This window comes from Rattus norvegicus, chromosome 7 (genome assembly GCF_036323735.1).
Source record: "Rattus norvegicus strain BN/NHsdMcwi chromosome 7, GRCr8, whole genome shotgun sequence".
NCBI classification, from domain to species: Eukaryota; Metazoa; Chordata; class Mammalia; order Rodentia; family Muridae; genus Rattus; species Rattus norvegicus.
In genome coordinates, this window is record NC_086025.1 from 60,403,104 (window position 1) to 60,423,662 (window position 20,559).

The window sequence follows — 20,559 nt, forward strand, 5'->3', positions numbered from 1 at the left end:
TAGCAGGAATCCCACACTAGCATAAAGTAAGTGCTCTGTCTTGTACCCAATTTGTATTTTATTTGTTTGATTATCGAGGCAGCCCAGGCTAGCCTCAAACCTCCTTCTACATCCTCGCCTGTGTAGAAATTGCATATTTTGTTGTTATATATACCAAAATATCCCAACAAAACAAACTGGATGAAGCAAGGACTTCCCATCATAGTGGGAAGTCACCAGGGTGAGAGCCAGAGGCAGCGGGTCACAGTACACCCATGGTCAGGAAGCAGAAAGAGGTCAGTGCTTGGGTCACTGCCTACATTTTATTTTATCCATCAATAGGAGAAGGTCTTCCTGCCTCAGTCAACCTAATCTACAAAGTCCTTCACAGACACGCCCATTGGTTTGTCTCCAAGTGATTCTAAATCCCATCAAGTTGACCAAGTAGCCATCACAGCTGATTTCTAATGCTGCTTTCTGGTGCTTGTGGTAGAATGTTCTTGAAGCTACCAGTAGTAGAGCCTGGCTTTCAAGAGGCATGCCTTTAATCCCAGCTCTTCGGTTTCCCGACTGGATAGCCTTGCACAGGTCTGCTGACCTTTCTAGACCTTGATTTGTCACGTGTGAAGGTAGCAGGAGACAGAGGGCCACCAAGGGCCTCTGAGATACAAAGGTCATTCCAGTAGAGTTCGAAACGGCTTAGCCATTTGGCTTTCACTTTCACCCAAGGCCATGAAAATGATCTTAGCAAAGACATACCTAAAGCTTTGAGCTGCCTACCATGTAAAGAGTGCAGCCAGACTCACTGGCAGACTCAGAGTCCCTCCCCTCTTTGCAACATCAGTCTATTTTGATATTACCACTAATCCCCCCACCCCACTCCCACTCCCACACCTCCCACCCATTCTTCAGCCAGACCCTAGTCAGCTCACACCACCGACTCACTGACCTACATCCCTTTGGAAATGTGCTCTGTTTAGACAGCTCTTCCTGTCTTCGAGAATAATTCCCCATCATCCTTTCTGATGCCAGCACAAGAGGCACTTCTGGGAAGTGTCCTCTAATCTTCCCAGGGAGTCAACCCTCAGTGCTGGTACAGCAATATGAGGCGACCTGAAGTGTGGCTTTCAGGATATTATGCTTTCTGGGTTGTCTTCACCCCACCCCCACCCCCAGATCTCTAGCTTCCTCTCCACATGGAGTTCTAGAAGACAAGGCTCTTACTTACTCACTCCACTGACTGCAGTACTCAGCCTAACCACTGGCACCATGCTGGCCAGTGGGTGTGCATGGAAGAATGCTGGGTCAGCCGGGGTCAGAGCTGTCCATCCCCCTGCCCTCCATGCAGATGGCAGCAGGGCATGCGGTATTTGTGTCCTCTGCCTCCACTCCACTCTTAGCATCTCTGTCCCTCAACACCCCCATTGAAATCCAGTTCCTACTGGAGGCATTGAACAATAAAAAGTTCATTTCTTATGCTTTTGCATTTTTAAATGGTATATTTTCTTTATTAAAAAATGAACATGGAGGGTCAATTTTAAGGGAGGATGGGAATAGTTCTTTGGGGACAATAAGGATAAGATGCATGTGGCTCTGAGTTCCACAAGGCAAGCCATTGATGGCTAATCATCAGTTGTGGGGATAGAAACCCTCCGAAGACCTTGTAGGAATTAAACAACATGATATGCAGAGTTCCTTTGTGTTATCCAGTCCTCATTTAGCTCTTGTTTGATAAATCCAAGGCTTGTTCCTTCAAATATGTCTTAGCCTATCTGGGCTGTTAAACAAAATGCCATCAAGCAGCTGACTTATAAACAACAGAACTCTAATCCTCCCAAACTAGAGACTGTGCAGTCTGGGATAAAGGAAGCATCAGTGTTTAGTGAAGGCTCTCATCCTGCCTCATAGATAGGCATTGGTGATGGTGGTGGGGGAGGGGTGCCTATATGACAAAGATGTTCTTGAAAGCCTCTCTGTCCTGTCCTTAAACTATAACCACACACAACCTTGCCTCCCCTGTACCCTCACAGAGGAATTTGGCTCCAACTTACGAAATCTGAAGGTGTATAAAAATTCATTCTAAAGCCAAATCCTACTGACTGAGAGCCATTTTCCCCTGCTTTACTTAGCACCCACTTCTGATGTTGCTGAGATGAAGGCTATTTTGGAGTCCGTCTTGACCAATAGAGGAGGATGCTGTCAGTCCACGAAACTGGGCCTAATCCTCAATTTATAGAAGAAGAGAGCACCATCTTCTTAGTCCATACACCCAAAGCAGATAGATTTATTTAGTTTATAACTCAAACGTTCCCCACCCCAGACATGAAGAGTGGGCACACTCAGAATCTAAGCAACCCTGTTGGCCCAGCCTGTTATCCCTTCAAGTTTAGGAATATGTGCTCGGAGATGACCTGCTCCAGGCGTAATCGTGCAGAAGAACTGTTCAGAGCAAAGCATTTGAGGTTAAAATATTTGTAATGTGACCTGAAGAGATGGCTCAGTGGTTAAGAGCACTGACTGCTCTTTCAGAGGTCCTGAATTCAAGTCCCAACAACCACATGGTGGCTCACAACCATCTGTAAAGGGATCTGATTCCTTCTTCTGGTGTATCTGAAGACAGCAACACTGTACTCATACATAAAGTAAATAAATCCTTTTTTAAAAAAAATTTGTAACGTAACATGTGAAACATATATGATAATTTTTTTAGAATTAGGTTGATATGTAAAGTCTTGAAAATATTGTCAAGCATGAGGGGAAGATTATCAAAGTGTGGAGTAGACTCCCCTCAGCTCAATCAAAAGCATGCAACTTCAGTGCTCTCTCATGACTTGTTCTGGCAATAGAAAACACTTTCTTCAGTTTACAGTGTAGCAAACAGATCTAAGTCAAAATGCAGCCAATGTATCTAATTTTCACACATTGTAGCTGAGCCTTGCCCAACTTCAACATGCCCAGCACCTGTACATCAGCCTTTACACCCTGACAACTACTATGGCAGCCCAGGTCTGTAATCCCAACACTCCGGCCGCAGAGAAAGGAGAATCTCTGCTAAACGGAGGCCAGCCCGGGCTACAGAGTCAGACACTGTCTCAAAAAATATAAACACCAAAAAAGTCATCAACAGTGTGTTTTATAATGTAATGAAGAGTGGTTATCTCAATTGCGTTGCCTGTGCTACTTAAAGTAAAACCTGGAACTGTTGTACTGACGTGATTTATGCTGTCACAGAGTCAAAAGACTTATTGCGTCCTGCCATTGTGGGCCAGGGACCATCTGTATGGTGAACCCTCTTATGGTTTTAATTGTGCATCCTTCTGCTGATTATTTTTTCAACATCCATTCACCTGATCTCATGAACTGTTGGTATAATGATAGTTGGAGTTTCCTTTTCCCTCACATGATCTCACCCAATGATGGAAAATCAAGCACCTTCCTTGTCCTTAGGACAAATCGAATTTTATGTTCATAGTGTGTGAAGGATAAATATTTATGATGGAATTATCGGGACGTAGAGGCCCTTAGCTGCTCGTTTTGAGTAGCTCTTTGCAGTCCCAAGGCTGGCTGGCTTGAAGAAACATAATGAGCTTGAGGAGTGGGGGTGGTGATCGGAGCTCTTTGTGCACCAGCCTTTGTGATGTGCACTGGAGAGGAATGCCCTCGGTATGTACAGTCTGGATGCTTGGGGATTACAGAGCTGGAAACAGATTGTAAGATCTGCTTGATGAATGTGGCAGGCATGTGAATCTTGTTTGGTCCTGCATCGTGACCTCAGGGGCTCTTCTCACGGCTCTTAGATAACACGGACTTTGTTTCATAGGCTCTCTGGTGTGGTGACTAATAGAGCAGGCTCGTGGACTTGACATGATCACACAAAAAGTGGCATGTGTATGATGAAGTGATCGGGGGCCCCGTGTTCTTAGCCCAGCCGCCAGGGAGACCCGGTGAGCCTACAGGCACTGATGAGCCTACTTCTTCAATGGCAGGTTTATATGGTTTGAAGGGACCTCTTGTTTGTTTGCGGGTCGGTCTTTAATGTGATTGAAGTGAACCATGTTCTGAGAGAGTCAAAGAGCTAGGTGAGGGGTCTGGCTGCTGGATGTTTCTCAGTAGAATGGAGTGCTTTGTAGCTGCGGCCTCTAGAATCATCAACCCCTGCTTCCAGTGACAGCTAGAAAGGAATCACCCTCAGGAGACTTCTGTAGCCCTGAGGTAGGAGAGTGAAGCCCCGCCCCCTCCATTCTCCCCAGACATCTTTATAAACTCCCATTTGATCTCATCAAGATGCACCGCTCTCAGTAAACCTTCAAATAACGTGCTCCTGCACTCTCGGAGCCCCTCGTCTGCCGCTGTTCTTCATCGAGGGCAATGTGCAGACAAGATGACAGTGAGCTTCAGCTGCACACTTGATGCACACGGGACAGCATCCTGTGAGGCGGCTGTGGTATCTTAGACCATCCCTTCTCCACCGCTCCATGTCATAGAGACTTCCAGTGACTAGCATTGGGCATCTGAGTTTGCTGAGATTGTTTTCATGCTCAAGAGTTATCCTCCAAAGATATTTTTAAAGCCTGAACCTACCTTTAAGACAGGAGGCTCCAATGGGAAGTTCAAGTATGCTTCTGAACAAAGCGGCAGGTGCCCCACTTCTCACCTGACAGCAGGTGATTTGAACTAGTGACCTTGTTGTGTGGTGGTGGTGGCTGCTGCTGCTGCTGCTGCTGCTGCTCCTGCTGCTGCTGTTACAGAGTCTTCTCTCTCGGACTGTGCCATAACACAGCTTACAAATTTGGGGAACATGGAGGACGCCACACATGACTTTCGGATTTTAGACTATCACTGTTTAATTGGAAAACCCGAAAGTCACGTGTAGTTTTGTGAGACAGAGTTAAACTGCTAAGGACTTTGGAATAACTGTGGTTAAACCTCTAGCTGTAGGTTTAATGTCAAGTCACTCCTGCCAGTGAGGCTGAGTGTACCAGATACAAGGAGGGACTCCAAGCATTTGAGCTCAAGAGTAGTGCGAACAAGCGCTTCTCACTTTTATTATCAAAGCAAGGAAAATATGAGGTGGTGGGGTTTTTTTTAAAGATTTATTTATCTGTTTTATGTAAATACACTGTACACTGTAGCTGTCTTCAGACACACCAGAAGAGGGTGTTGGATTCCATTACACAGGGTTGTGAGCCACCATGTGGTTGCTGGGAACTGAACTCAGGACCTCTGGAAGAGCAGTCAGAGCTCTTAACCACTGAGCCATCTCTCCAGCCCAAAGTGGTGTTCACAGTTAACAAATCCAGCAAGGGAATGCACCTGGTGTTAGGTCTTATGAACATCGTCTTTGGTCATGTGACAGGAACCGAATCTATTTCTCGAAGGCCTTCCCTTTCCCACAGAGATAGTGTGGGAAACGAGACATACCAGGGCATTCCCTTCATGTCCTAGCTTTCAAATGTTTCTCATAGTTTATGTGATCCTTTCTAGGAGGGACCTGTGGGAAGAACGTTCTGCCCTCTGACCCAACCATAGTTCCCAGGAAGCTCACAGCTCTCTTAAACAGGCTCCCACAGTTCAGTGTGAGACCTTATCTTAAAGGAATGAAGGGAAGAGTGGGGATAGAACGGGACACTCACTGGCCAAGGTTCTCAGCCTCTGCACATGTATGCATAGGCACACGTACATGCACATGAGCATACATGACACCCCACATACGCATGTGCACATGGGACACACAGATGTAAGTTTGAAAACAGGCAAATCCCGTCTAGAAGGCGGAATGGAGCTTCCCTCTGGGAACCACGGGCATCGTATGGAGTTGTAGTTACCGGGGAGGCAGTTCCTGAGGATCTGGGAATAGTTGCTTTTAAATGCTAGGTACATGGGTCTGTTCCGTTTGTGAAAGAGTTATCGCCCTGTCAATATATGATAGAAGCCCTTTGCAATATATACTATACCTCAGGAAGCGCTTGTGTGTTTCTTGCGTAAGTACCTTTCTCTGGATATCCCCCACCCAAACCTGTCCATTCAGCCTGCCTCTACTCACTAGTCATCTGACCACAAAATTAAAAAAAAATCATTCTGCAGCAGAAGAAAAAGGAGGAAAGTATATTTTCTTTCTAGCAGGTGACTTTGAGTAACCTCAAGACCCATTGTCTATCCACTGAAAGTACTGAGCATTTGTGTGTGTGTGTGTGTGTGTGTGTGTGTGTGTGTGTGTGTGTGTGTGTGTGTATGTGTAATATTGGGTATACAAATATTAAGTATAACCTCACTGCCCTTGCTGTACTCCTGTAACCAGTCCTGGTTCCCCTCCCTGGAATCTGAGTTAGCTGTTCTGGCTTCCATTTTTCCTACCCTGCCAATGTTCTCAGAGCGCCACTGAACCCATAAAGGTATCTCCCAGCACCATGTACTGACCTGTGTGGATACTACGTGGATGTTCCTAGCATGCATACATCTAAGTGATGATGTTTCATCAAAAAAAGAAAGATATAAAATATATTCATCATAACAGATAAATACAAAATGTTCAGGGAAATGTCCATATATTTTGTTTGTGGATGGCCATGGGTCCTATATGCTTGATCCCACCTTTGGTTTGGTCCACATTTTTGTTTTGGGTTTAGTTGTTGTTTTATCAAGACAAGGTTGTTCTGTATAGCCCTGGCTGTCCAGGAACTCACCGTGGAGACCTGGATGGCCTCCAACTCAGAGATCCACCAGCTTATGCCTCTTGAGGACTAAAGGCATGGGTCACCACACCTAGCTTTACAAGACAGCATCCCTGTGAAATGTGTCTTGGGGTGGGGGGGACTGTAATAATGTATGCACACTTATGAACTGCCCAGGTATGGAAAGTGGAGTGAGTGTACCGTGCCAACATTACTCCTGGTTCTTCAACTTGAGAGCCAGGAAGTCACTAAGATTTACCGCTTTAAGCGATCTAACAGACTTTCCCACATTTACAGATCCTCAATGTTGGAACTTGTTGTTTCAAGTAAAATTGGGATTTAAAAAAAAAAACCACCTGTGAAACACTAGAGTCAGATGCTGGTATGCACCATCAAACCAGGCCAGTACAAATGAAGCCATTCCAGTCATGACACTTGGGTGCTGGACAAGCTGGAGGAGGTTTCCAAATTCCCAACTTGTTTGGCCACTGTGCATTTGCCAACCAAATGACTCCCTCCCTGCTGGCTTCTCCAGAATTTGCAGGCTTTCTCATCCCCTCATGGGAGCCAGGCCCTTCCCGATGACTCTAACTTTCCCTAAAATCATTAAAACAAGTCTCAGTGAAGTTCTTCCCAATGCTTTAAAACCTCACATAAACCTTGGGTTTCTCCTAAAGTGTCACAGTGTTTGGAGGCTTCTGTTGTTTTGTCTTTAATGAAAGCAATCTGGGCAAAGATATGGATCAGGGGTAGAAGAAAATACTTAACCCGTCATACCCAAAGATCTAAACATAATCTGTGTCCAGTGGTAGAAATATTCACTAGTATAAAAGTTTAAAAGAAATGCTCAGATAACATTTTTATAATACATTGATGGCTTTGGACATATATACTTACACATGATGCCTGTAAGGACGGTGAGTGTTAGTTTTGGTCAACTTGACACAAACTAGTATCCCCTAAGAAGAGGGATCCCCACCTGAGGAATTACATCCACTGAAATTGTCTCTGGCCCTGTTGGTGAGCATTTCTTGATTAATGGTTGATGTGGGAGGGCCCAGCCCAGAGGGTAGGGCTACCCTGGGCAGGTGGCCCTGGCTTATATAAGAAAGCCAGCCGAACAAGCCATGGGGAGCAAGCGCAAAGAGTGCCCCTCCATGCTTTCTACTTCAAGTTTCTGCTTGAGTCCTGCCCTTGAGGATGGACTATGGCATGGAAATGTAAGCCCAATAAACCACTTCCCCTCCAAGCTGGTTTGGGTCAGTGTTTGACCAGAGCATCAGGAAGCAAAGTAAGATGCAGATGTAAAGTCTCAGGCCCGTAAGAAATGAAGCACTAACAAGCAGAGGCTGCCTCCTCTGAGACCCAGCAGGTGATGTTTTTTACACATTGTGGGTTTTCTGCCTCATTTTAGCATCTTGTTTTCCCTTAAGCAGCCATGTTTGCTCTGTTCTCTGAGCTGCACAATTAACTCCAGAGGATCTGCTCAGGGCAACTTGAGTGAGCAAACTCCTGTTTGGGACCACTGGGCTGACCAATGTGACATAAGTGGTGACTCTGAGGAGCAGTGAACAAGAAGGAGGTGCTACTGGTACAGATGGACTGCTTAAAACCGCACGGCAGAAATGGTTATGACAGAAAAGGCAGCCTGCTGTGGGCGCTGAGGCAATTATCAAAAGAGACAGAATCGTCACTGTAGCAATAGCGAAATCCAAAGGTGTGGCAAGAAGACCAGTGTGGGATTAAATATAATGTCCCCTCGTAACCAAGATTATTCCCCATACACATTTCAACATAGACAAAGTTGTGGTATTTTATAGATGTGCAAGCATAAACAAGTAGACATATGTAAAGACGGGATGATTTCTTTTCTGCTATCCCTTTATGAGGGTCATAGCAAGGGCCCTATAATGAAAGACAGATTGACAGGAGATAAGACAGAAATGTATCTAATACAGACATTACTTACACATACGGTCTTTTGCATAAAGATGCATCACATTGTAAGAAAATAAAGATCCAAGGAAACCTGCAAATGACTACCATTATGCTCAGGTCTGATACAAAGTAGACATTTGGGGCTGGAGAGAAGGCTCAGTGATTAGGAGCACTTGTTGCACTTGGGGAAGGTCCAGGTTCTGTTCCCGCCATCCACGCTGAGTATCTTACTCAGCCTATAACTTCATTTCTAGCCAACATCCTCTTCTGGCCTCTTTAAACACCAAACACACATAAGAGGTTTGTACATACAGGCACCCTCACATGCACATAAAGTAAATAAGAAAAACATCTTTTTTAAGAGCAGGCATTCATGGGAGGTTGATGATGGGATTACTATCTAATGGGATAATAGCAGGAAAAATTAGCAAGACTTCTAACTTTTTCTATCTTTTTTTAAAGATTACATATGTGATTTATTTTGAGTGTGAGAATGCAGTTATGTGTGGAGGTCAGAGGTCAGAGGTCAGTGCTCTCCTGCCTCCTTGTGGGATCCAAGGATTGAACTCAAAACTGTCAGGCCTGTGTATGAGGTCCTCTGGCCACTGATCCACCTCACTAGCTTGAAAGGTTTGTTTATTTACCTCCTGCTGTGGTGTATCTCTCTTCAGAGGCAAAGGTGTTCCTTCATGGTCCTTCAACGTCCATAGATAATAGGAGCATGCCCCTGTGAAGGGAGACTTAGCACCTGCTACAGAGGAGAAGGGCCAAGAGAGAGAAAGAGAGTTTGTCTTCTGAGTGTGCCATATTCTAGGGTGGTGTGTCTGACCCTATCATACCAACTTGCAGGGTGGTTGACAAGCATGTCAGGGTAAACTCCTGCTGGGGAAGGAGCCATTAATTAACCTTCTTTTGGATCTGGTTTTGTGGGAAGAGAGGGCTGGGCAGGAGGCAGGCTTGTGTAGCCACATTCCTGAAGTGGGAGTTGGTCAGCCAGCTGTATAGCCGTTTGTAAAGGCTAAGCTTCGAGGTGATCTGTAAGCCATGGTTATTTAAGACATGTGGTATCCCTGATGCCCTCACGAGACGCAGGACATGGTGAGAGCCATGACCTTGACTCTGAACTGAGACACAGTGAGAGAGAGCCACTGGATGCTTAATGTGGAAAGGGCTTGAGGAAGCTTTAAGCAATACACAAACGGTCCTTTGTTGATGGTTAGGGTGTTTTTGTTTTTAACCTGAGGATGGTGTAACAGTGACACAGACCACAGAAACCATACCTCAAATCTTAAGTTCTGTTTGGAAGTAGAGTACCACTATATAGAGCAGGCTGACCTGGGATGTGTCATCCCCCTGCCTCAGCCTCATGTGCTAGGATTGCAGACACAGATGACATCCAGCTGAATTTTGAATTTCTGTCTTTTTCTAAGTTAGAAATTGCTTGCCCATGGAGCTGGGCAACAGCAGCAGCAGCAAGCCCCAACTCCCTGGCAGCCATGAAACCGTTGCTGCTCTCAGTAGAGACTCCATGGTGTTTGCGTTGCTCTACTAACCGTGTTCAGTAGGTCAGGACTGTCAGGTGCCCTTCAGATTCACAGTGGGTGTACTGAAAGCATTCATACCTGAGTTCATTCAAGTCCTCACTAGCTGTATAAAAACCCAGGCATGACTACACATGCTTATAGCCCAGCCTTGGTGGATGGAAGCAGATGGATCCCAGAGTTCACTACCCAGCCAGCTCTTCAGTGAGTGCCCCCGTGTCAGGACAGTAAGGAAGAGCGACAGAGCAGGACAGAGGAAGGCATTGCACATCCTGCCTGGTCTCTTACATGAGCAAGCATAGGCATGTTCACCTACATACTTATGTGCACACCACACACACACACACACACACACACACACACACACACACACACACACACACAAAACCAATACAGAATAATAGACGATGAAAATTTGTCTTAAAGCAACTCTTCCAAAAAGAGTAAAGTGAAATTTTGAGGTGGCAATAGAGCGTCATCCACCAACATTTAAGCAGCAGCCGTAGTTTTCTCTCTGAGATGTATGTGGGAGAAGGGCAGTGTCACGTCCTGTTGACCTGGATGGAATACAGCACTTTCCAGTTATCACTGGGGAGGGCATGCAGCTTGTTGAGCCTGAGAATAGCTTTCACATGGAGGATCCCCACAGGTGGCTCCAGGTTAAGCTGCTTTAATCCCTGGTGACTTGGAAAGGCGCAGCAGCTTCAGTAGGTAGGAAGCTATCTGAGGAGTCACCAGGTAACCCAGAGGCATCTGTGTCAACGAGCCTCCTGGTGCAGCTTCCTTAGTAAATGAGTTCTTGTTGAAGTAGCCAGTGGATCTGTTCTCTAATCCACCAGGTAGAGGCTACACTGCCCCAGTGTTCTGGGTTCCTGAATGAAAGACACACACGCGTGCAGCCTTATATTTTAATATGCCTTAAACAGCTCAGTGGTTGGGCCACTCCCAAACCTCCGTGTGGCGAACACCTCCCTGCCAATGCTTCTGAGTTATTACTTACTAAAATCTATATTCTACCCGTGTTGCCCTAGACCCAGTTTTGGGGGTGGGGAGGACCTGGAGCCATTCTTCCCTTGCTCTTACATGTTGGCTGTCTGTCTGTCCTGCCTCCTCAGGTGTGGCAGCTATTCCTTTCCCAGGCATGGCCACTCCATCCCTTCCTCTCCTTCCTCCATCCCTAGCCTAAAAGTCCCACCTCTGTCTCCTTGCCCAGCCATTGGCCACCAGCAACTTTATTTAACAGTCAAAACTAACTCGGGGCAGGGACCCTCAGCTTCTTACCCTCGGACATGCAGATTCTCATGCAATGCTGAGGACTCAGTTACCGTAATAGAAGTAGCATTAGACCAAATCCACGAAAAATACTAGCAAAGTGGGTACAAGGGTGCCTGGCTAAAGCATATCCGAGGGCCAACTCACCCTCCAGTTAGGAGACAAAGCCCCTGGATCTCTGTGTTGCTGCCCTTGGAGGGGAGAGATAGTTACTCTCTTAGCCATTGCTGTGTTCATAGATGATGATAGGATCAAAAAAAAAAGTGTCTTAAAGTTATTTTAATTTAAATTGCATATGACACTAGATACATGAAAGATAAAGAGCCAAGGGAAAATTGTACCCTCTGTGGCTAGTCATGTGTAAGTATGCTTGGAGAATGAAATGATAATAAAGTAAGAGTTAATATAACAAGTGCACATCGGTCATACTGATGGTATCCGTGATGTTTCCATCCCTTGTGCGCAAAGCAAGCCATCTTTGGGATGAACTCTTCCCCTCGCCCTTCTCTGTGTCCTCTTTCTTTCTGTCCCCACCCCCACCCTATACCACCAAGCCCATCTCTAACTCCCGCCTCAGCCTCTTGAGTAGCAAAGACTGTAAGTGTCTGCCTGGAATATGGGAATCCTGACCTGTTTTCATAAGAAAGTTGGCTAAGCTCTGTGCCTTCAGGAGAAAAGGATGAGGTGCAGCCCTTCCGACCGCTATGAACCGAGTGTCACCCTGCATCTTAGCACTGTGATAAATATCTGAAGTACGTCAACTTAAAAGGAGAAAAACGTTTCATTTTGACTCAGAGTTTCGGAAGCGTAGGCTCACGGGTTGCTTGCGCTGTTGCTCTGGAGTCTGAGTGAGGCAGAGCATCACTGTAGAGAAATCTGCTCGCCCCTTGGTAGCCAGGAAGCAAACTGGTAAGAGGGCAGCTCTTACGTGGCCCCATGGTGATAGAACTTGCTTCCAGCCGGCCCCACCTCGTTTTTGAAATTTAAAAAAATAATCATTTGGGGATTTTTAGAGACCATCAGATATATAGTCCAGGCTAGCCCTGAACCTCAACCTTCTGAGTATTGGGATGACAGAAATGTCCTACTACATCTGGCAAGCCCCACCACCTCCTACAAGTGCCACAGGCTGGTGACCAGGTCTTCAGTCATGGGTCTTTATGGGACACTCTCAGATCATAGCTGCCCACCACGGTTTCCACAGAACCCAAGGAGCTGGTTTTGAGTTGTTATATCCATAGCTTATGACCGTCTTCGCTACCCAAGTTATGGAAGCAGGTGACCTGACAAATGTGCTTTGGATCTGTCCTGCCTGTTGTTAATACTCATTGTGTGGAGTTTCTGGATAGACACCGTGTTGCGGATTTTGTGCCACTGTAACAGAGTACTACTGAGTGGATAATTTATAAAGAACAGATTTTTTCCCCTCCCAATCCTTCGAAACCCAAGGTCAAGGTCATGGGTTATAAGCCTTTTCCCTACCTCCTCACATGGCAGAAAGCAGGAGGGAAAAGTGTTCAAATCCACCACCACCACCCCTGAACCCCCAGTATGACAGCAGCAACTGGGCATGGTTGCAGAACCTTAATGTCCTGAAATACCTCCCAGAAGCCTGTTCCTCGAAGTGCTAACAGCATATGAGACCGAGGAGACACACACAAACCACAGCACATAACCGTTTTCATAAACCTATCCATACATTGTTACAGCACACCTAAGCCTCTGCATAAACACATACATACATTGTTACACACACCTGAGCCTTGGCATAAGCATATACATACATACATACATAAATACATACATACATACATTGTTACAACACACCTAATAAACAAACACATGCATACATTGTTACAATACACCTAATAAACACATACATACATTGTTACAACCTAAGCCTCTGCACTCACCTATATCTACTTCTTTTCTTTTTGCTCCTTTTTTGTTTTTATTTTCTGAGGATCTTTGCTTCTGGAATTCTCTCTATAGACCAGGCTGGCCTCCAACTCAGAGATCCACCTACCTTTGCCTCCCAGGTGCAGGGATTAAAGATCTGTGTCGTTCGTCAATGCCCGGAACATACCTGTTTTTATAATAACCCGCTCTGTACAGTTAAATCAAGTGCATCATGGCATCCGCGAATTCATACTACTTTGCTTTGTATTAAGTGATTTTTGTCTTGTTTTTCGCTGTGAGACTGTCAGATACATCCTTGCAACCGTCCTACGTGAAGATCTGTGTTGTATTTATTCCTAACTGCTGTTTTAGACAGCATGATCTAAGAGCAGATGCTAACAGGCCTTTCGGGGCCCTCTCATTGTCTGTGTAAACATGCGGGGGTGAGTGGGAGTTTTGAGCAGGGTACTTATCTCAGGCCCAGAGCCACCCAGTCCTAGCTGATGAATTTGGATTTGGTGCCTTAACCTTCCTAGGCCTGTTTCTTTGAGTTTTGGTTCATTTTGGTTTGTTGCTTGTTTGTTTTGATTGGTTTTTAAATGTTTGGAAGTGAATTTTTAAAGAGATTCATTTCTTTTATTTTCTGGGTATGAGCTTTCTGCCCATATGTAGTATGTATGCGTGCCTGCATGGTACATGGTACATGCAAAGGTCAGAAAAGGGCATCCACTTCCCTGGAATTGGAGTTATGGGTGATTGTGAGGCTTTTTGTAGGACTGGGAACCAAACCGAGGTCCTCGTACAAGAGCAACAACTGCTTTTAGCTGCTGAGCCATATCTCCTACCCTGTTTCCTTGTTTTTTAAGTTGTGTTCATATGACAGGCTTTGCGGAATGGTTGAGTGAGATAAGGAAGGTGAAGTACTTCTATAAAGTGAATGTAACCCCTAAATCAGTCAGTCCCACCCAGAGATAGGAAATGAACCAGACCTCCATGCTGGTACAGCCTCGCACTTCGGGAAGAGGATGAGGTTATGTGAGAGATGCCACTGCATATGACTCCCTAAACTTCAGCTCTGCACTTTCTGTGTATGTTTGTTTGTTTGTTTGTTTGTTTGTTTGTTTTTATTGGGTTGGGGGGAGTGTTGTTTTGATTTTAAGACAGGGTTTCTCCATGTAGTCCTGGCTGTCCTGAAACTCACTCTGTAGACCAGGCTAGCCTCAAACTCAGAGAGATCTGCCTGCCTCTGCCTCCAGCACCAGTGGATCAATGCAAAGGAGAAACAAAACTCTAACCACTCTTTGGCCATGGCTGCTGCTTGGGCACATCACTGGCATAGTCACGCAGCGCTTTGTATTAGTTTTAAGCACTGCTGTCTCTGTGTTGAAATTCTGTATATACTCACTTTGGTTCTGGGGCCAACAAATGAAGTAGTGATGCCTCCTGCCCTAAGATTCAGAAGGACATAAAGAGATCTCAGAAACCACTGAACATAATGATCATTAAATGGAATTAAAGGTCACCTTACTCTGTCTCTTTGTCTCTGTCTCTGTGTCTCTCTCTCTGTCTCTGTGTGTGTGTTTGTGTGTGTGTGTCTGTGTGTGTGTGTGTGTGTGCACGCATGTGTACGCACACCATAGCGAATGTGTGGAGATCAGAGGGCAGATGTCAGTCCTTACCTTCTACCCTGTTTGAGGCAGGGACTCTTGCTCACCAGTGGTTTTGACTGGGCTCCGAGCTTCCAAGGATTCTCCTGTCTCTTGGCCCCCCATCTTACAGTGGAGAGCTGGCGTGGCAAACATGACCATGCCCCGTTCTACATGGGTTTGGGGACTTGAACTTGGAGCCTCAGGTCTGTGCAGCCAGTACTTTACCTACTTAACCATCTCTCCAGCCCTCGTTGTTTCCCATGAGCAAAGACAACCATGACAGCACTAAAGATATCTAATTATGAAAATGCCAGTAATATTGTCACTTTAAAGACAATGAAACCAAGGCTCAAGAGATTAAAGAACTCATTAAGATCACAAAATTCAGGATGCAGAGCTCACCGGATTTTAGCAGGAACCTGCTCCATTACATGTTAGTTTTCTTCCTTCCCAGTGAGCTTGTCTCACTGTATGAAACGGCTCTCAGACTATGTGTATAAGGCGTTTCTGTAACATAAATGAATTTCATATAAACTTGGGTCCTATCCCTAAGGTTTCACATGATGTGTCTGGAAGCAACCCAGTTGTGCCCCTCACTTCCTCCCCAAACACTTCGTGCGGTAAGCATTTCTGATAAAAGAAACTGAACTTGTTCCAGTTAACTGAGGAGGGCAGCCATCCCTTGCCTCCCTACAGTGGCTGGGCATGGTGGACTCTGTCTTCTCCTTTGATCAGGAGAGCCAATCTCTCACACAAGAGTTGGGCATGGTGTGCGACATGGCATGAGAGTCTGTGGCTTCAGCAGGGAAGTTGAAATGTGACCAGTCCATCTCTTGGATAGCCAGGTTTACATCTTAACTGTAATAGTGAGGCTGTTCTTTCAAAACAACCCTGGATATGACTTTGTGTTGGAGACTTTTGTAATATGAACAGAGATTTACAGGAAATAGAAGCCATCTGTTGGGGCAGGGTGTGTGTGTGTGTGTGTGTGTGTGTGTGTGTGTGTGTGTGTGTGTGTGTGTGTGTGTAAGATAATCTAGGGGGAAAAAACCTGCAGAGCAAACTGAAGGAGAAATGGGTCCAGTAGAAGGCTCCTGTCTGTGTGTCTAGTACTGCTGTGAGGGATCTGGTTCTTGTATGTTCTGGAGACACTCTTGTGGTTTTCAAAGGCAAGTCCATAGGGAGCTCTATTCCGCTAGAAGAGAGCCAAGAGAGCTAGGGAGGAGTCAGGGTGACCTTGCTGGCCTTCAGTCTGGCCCACGTGCCTTCCAGAAAGTAAAACCATCTTGAGTTTGAACTACAATCTGGACTTTGAAAAAGCCCGTTCTCATCCCTAAGCCATCAGTTGTGTGCTCCTTTGATTACAATTAATACATCAAACGCACGCCTTTGATTACAATTAACTTATCAAGCCACAGGCAGTGTTTTTATTCCCTTGCCCTCTGTTAGCGTTTAAGTTCCAAATTGTATTTACTTCCTTCAAAACAGAAGACAGTTTTTCCCATTTCTGAAGTGAGGCTTGTCTCAATTTGCAGAACATACTCGTTTTATTTTTGTCTTCTAAAATCTGTCTGTGGCTTTTTCCTTTCTGTCTTTTATCTCTCTTTTCTTTTTTTTTTCTTTCTGCTATTAGGCGTTCATGCAGCCTCACTTGCTGGGAAATGAGTTCACACACTTGGAGTTTCCAAGGAGAGTACAGAGGAAAGAACTCGGGAAGAAGATGCTGTACCGGGACTTTAACATGACAGGCTGGTAAGAACGAACTTCACCATGCCTGGGTACCACTGCACCGTGTAAAAATCGCCAGCACAAACACAGCCAGGGACCTGGGCTCACAGTGAAGGATGAGAGTCCACAGCCACATAGGACCAGTGCTCAGATTACCTGTGTGACTTTGCCTCCACCTTTCCAAGACGATGCTCAGGGACACCTAGTGCCGTGAACCGGACTTCGTTCTAGACTCACATGACACAGTCATTTGGAGGATATGTGTATGTGTATGCATGCGCGTGCACACACACACACATACACACACACACACACACACACACACACACACACACACACACACACGTTTTTAGAACAGGGTGATCCAAGAGCGAAAAGGGCACAAGAGAATGTGACTTAGTGAGCCATGCTGACTTGAGTTTGAATTCCAATTCATGAGTCTCTGAATGAACGAGATGGATAAACTATCCCGAGAGCCTATTCCCCCCTCATGCCCCCATGGGTAAAGTATCAAAAGGTATCATCTCTGAAGACTCACTGTGAAGCCTGCGGGAGGTGAGACATTTTCTTTACAGGTGCCCCTCTGTAACTATAAGAGGTTAGTTAGCTCCAGGATCCTCTACAAGGGTCTAAAGTCTGGGACTAGTCACACACCCCATAGAAATGGCACAGTGCTTGCACTCAGTCTATGCATAGCTTCCCTTTACATTTCATTGCTCAACCCCAGGTAAATGCTATGCACGTGGTTGGTATTTACCATTTAAGAGATTATGACAGGAAAAAGCATCTGGGCATTTTCACTACACGTGCTTTAAAAACTGTATTTTCCATCTGGGAATTATTGAATCCACGCTTACACAACCCACAGGCCGCTTGGATATATTTCTTATCACATCCAGAATGAAGTAAGAACGCTTGACATGGGGGGCCTTGTCCTCCAGACACACCTATACAAGCACCAAGACCATGGTCTAGAGCTGACCGGTGTTGACTAAGACCTTCTTCTTTCTGCCTGAATAATGGGCAGGGTTGGTCGAGTTACATGAAACAGGGTTGGGGTGGGAAACCACCGCCCGGCAGGTTGCAATGAGGGTACATGATGGGCTCTTCCACCTGAGATCCTAGTGAGGGAGCCTCTTGCCAACCTGAGGGACAGCAGAAGATTGAGGCAGCTTGTTCTCCCTTCACCGTCGCCAACCAAGGCAGCGAGTGTATTATCTCCTCTCCATTGACCGTAAGGGATAACACAGCCCAGATCACCGTGAGGATGACATCATGCCTGAGGGTCTGGGACTCATAGTGTCATGTAGGGACAAGTTCAACTACCCAAGGAAGACATAGCTTGGTCTGAAAGACTCCTGGTTGTCCTTTGGTGTTTTATTTTTGCCTTTGGCTAAGTGGAGAAGCAGGTCCCAAGCCCAGTCTACTCTTCGTCCTCTCAGACAAAATCAGTGAGTCAACGTCTGCTCGCCATCCATCTCTATAAATCATTATTCAAAATGGATGCACCTCCTTGTTTCAGCACTCTGGCTACCTTCACAGTGCCCCAGGGTACTGTGCATTATGGAGTGCCTCTTCAAACCCACGATGGGGGTAGATTGTCAGGTAGGGCTTGTGGTATTTAACAGCTGTGAGTTTTTAAGTCCTAGAGTCATTGTTCTGAAGTCTTCTGATACACTCGTGTCCAGTCTGGAAAATGAGCACTCCTCGCTAAAGATCAAGTAGAAAGTCAGGGCGAAGACGGTTTGATAGCACATGGAGGAGTTTAGATATAAGTATGTACCCTGGAGTTCGGAAATACAGCAAGAAGGTGGAGGCATGCGTGCAACTGTGAGCACAAGAAAGAAGACTGCATCTGAGATGATAAGGTAGGGCATAATCCCAACTCGGGATAATGAGAACAGACGGAGGTTGACAGAGACACGGGAAGGTAGCAATTTAGACTTCCTCCTGTGGGACGACATAAGCCGCTCTCGTGCATTCCCAGGGACAGTTAAATGAGAGGGATGTCCTCCGTAGGTTATAGTAAGGGAAGTGTGGGATAGACTGACTTCAGAAAGCAGAGTCGGGTACCCAGAGGAAGAGCGGCATAGCCAGATTTCTATAGACATAGATAAACTGCGAGGGCTCCTGGTGTAGATATAAGGGTGCAAGCAGAAAACGGTAAGAGTGGAGACAGACAGGAAGCAAAAGGGACTCAGGTTTGCATGCAAGGCGTTGAGTCAGAGCAGTCAATGGCCTCTTTAAATGTCTGCTCAGGCAGTGGGTACCCAGCACCCAGACCAGTGCTTGTCACAGGGCAGCAGGTATCCCAGGGTGAAGGAGGATGAGGGGCAGGTCAGTGGGCCAATGGTCAATGAGAAGGATGGGACGGAGATCATCTTTGAGATTGAGATGAGGCTGTCTGCTTATCCTCTAATCTAGGGTGAGAGTAGGGCGGAAGCCCAGGAATCAATACCACGTTGCCCTAAGGAGGATGTCTTTGTGGCAGATACCTGGTGTATTCCCTTCACTCGGGGTGGAGAGGCGGCATGGCCGTTTCTCACTGGCTTTGGAAAGGACTTTGGGGGACAGGAATCATCGACTTAATAGACAAGATGCCTTCAAAGGCTGTAATTGTTCACTTAAACTGTGTGATGAGGTTAGGGGGTTTTATGTTCCCTTTTCAGTCTCTCGAAACTTTTTCCTTTTGCATGGCTCCTATATCTTTCCCTTTAACAAGGCTAAAGTGCCCTCATTTTGTAATTTTTTAAAAGTAAGTTCAGGAAGTGGATTATATCCGTCTTCATATGCACTTCACATAGCAGTGGGTGGGTGGGCCCTCTTGTTAGACAGGTTTCAGAGAACCGCCTTCTCTTCCATCCCCATCCCCTGTATGTGTGAGCCTGGCCGCTATACACAGAGCCAAGGAGCTGCTTTTAATTGCGTGGGAGGTCACCGAAGACACTAAATAATTGAGCAGCCGTGACTGAGAATGGCTTCGGGCAGGCAGGATTTGCTTTGTCTCCAGGGTAATTCCCCGTGTGGCTGTTGACTTTCAGGCTAGGGTGTGATCAGGATTTAGGTAGGCTGTTGTGTGTTTCCTACCTGTTCTTCCTTTTTTTCACTTGAAAACGGGAGGAGGAAAGCCATTTGAATCTTTGTGAGAGGAACTTGGGAAGTTCAAAAACCCGTTTACACGGCACACATGCAGCCTGTGTAGATCCCATTTCTGACCCAACCAGAACAAGCTGCACTTCAAAGTGTTTTCAGTGCTCTAATGGTTGTTTTGGTTTTGTTTTGTGTAGCACGTTTAATTGTTTATTTGGTGGGGGTGGGGGGTGAGGGGGTGGATGTCGTAAGGGTCTCTCACAGCCTAAGCCAGCCTGGAGCTTGCTATGTGTACAGCCAGAGATGGAAGCCGAGGCCTTGTGAGTCCTTAGGAAGTGCTCCTTCACGAGCCACAGATTTAGGGGGAGTTTAGTACAGTCCTACACCAGGGCTAGACTTCTGATCCTTCCCGTCCATTCCTCCCAAGTGCTGGGTTTGTAGGCGTGCGCCATCACACCTGATTTTGCAGGCCCGAAGCTAGGGCTTTGTGCATGCTACATAAACACACTACCAACTGAGCTACGTCCCCAGGCCCCAGGGAGTCATTCCAAAGCATGGTGTCTGCTCCCTTTCCCAGTTGCCTATACAGGAGAAAGGTTGCAGCACTAATTCACGAGAAGGGTCAGAGGATTTGCAGCCTGTTTCTTTTCCCGGTAAAACCTTAAACGACTACTAGGTGGGTGGTGTTAGCTGCAAGTGGACAGGCCGAGCTATGGGAGTGTATCCTGCTCCAGGATGCAAATTGTTCCTTACCTCCCCTTGCCTTGTGTTTCTTGGCTTTGGGAGTAACTT

General features: G+C 46.1%; 1 protein-coding gene across 1 annotated transcript in view; it reads left to right on the forward strand.

Annotated features, from left to right (window-relative positions):
* Ppm1h (protein phosphatase, Mg2+/Mn2+ dependent, 1H) overlaps positions 1–20,559 on the forward strand; it is a 260,861-nt gene that overhangs the window by 179,017 nt on the left and 61,285 nt on the right. The window contains exon 6 of the mRNA NM_001271079.2: positions 16,583–16,701. Within this exon, the coding sequence (NP_001258008.1) occupies positions 16,583–16,701 (119 nt within the window). The remainder of the gene's footprint in view (positions 1–16,582; positions 16,702–20,559) is intronic.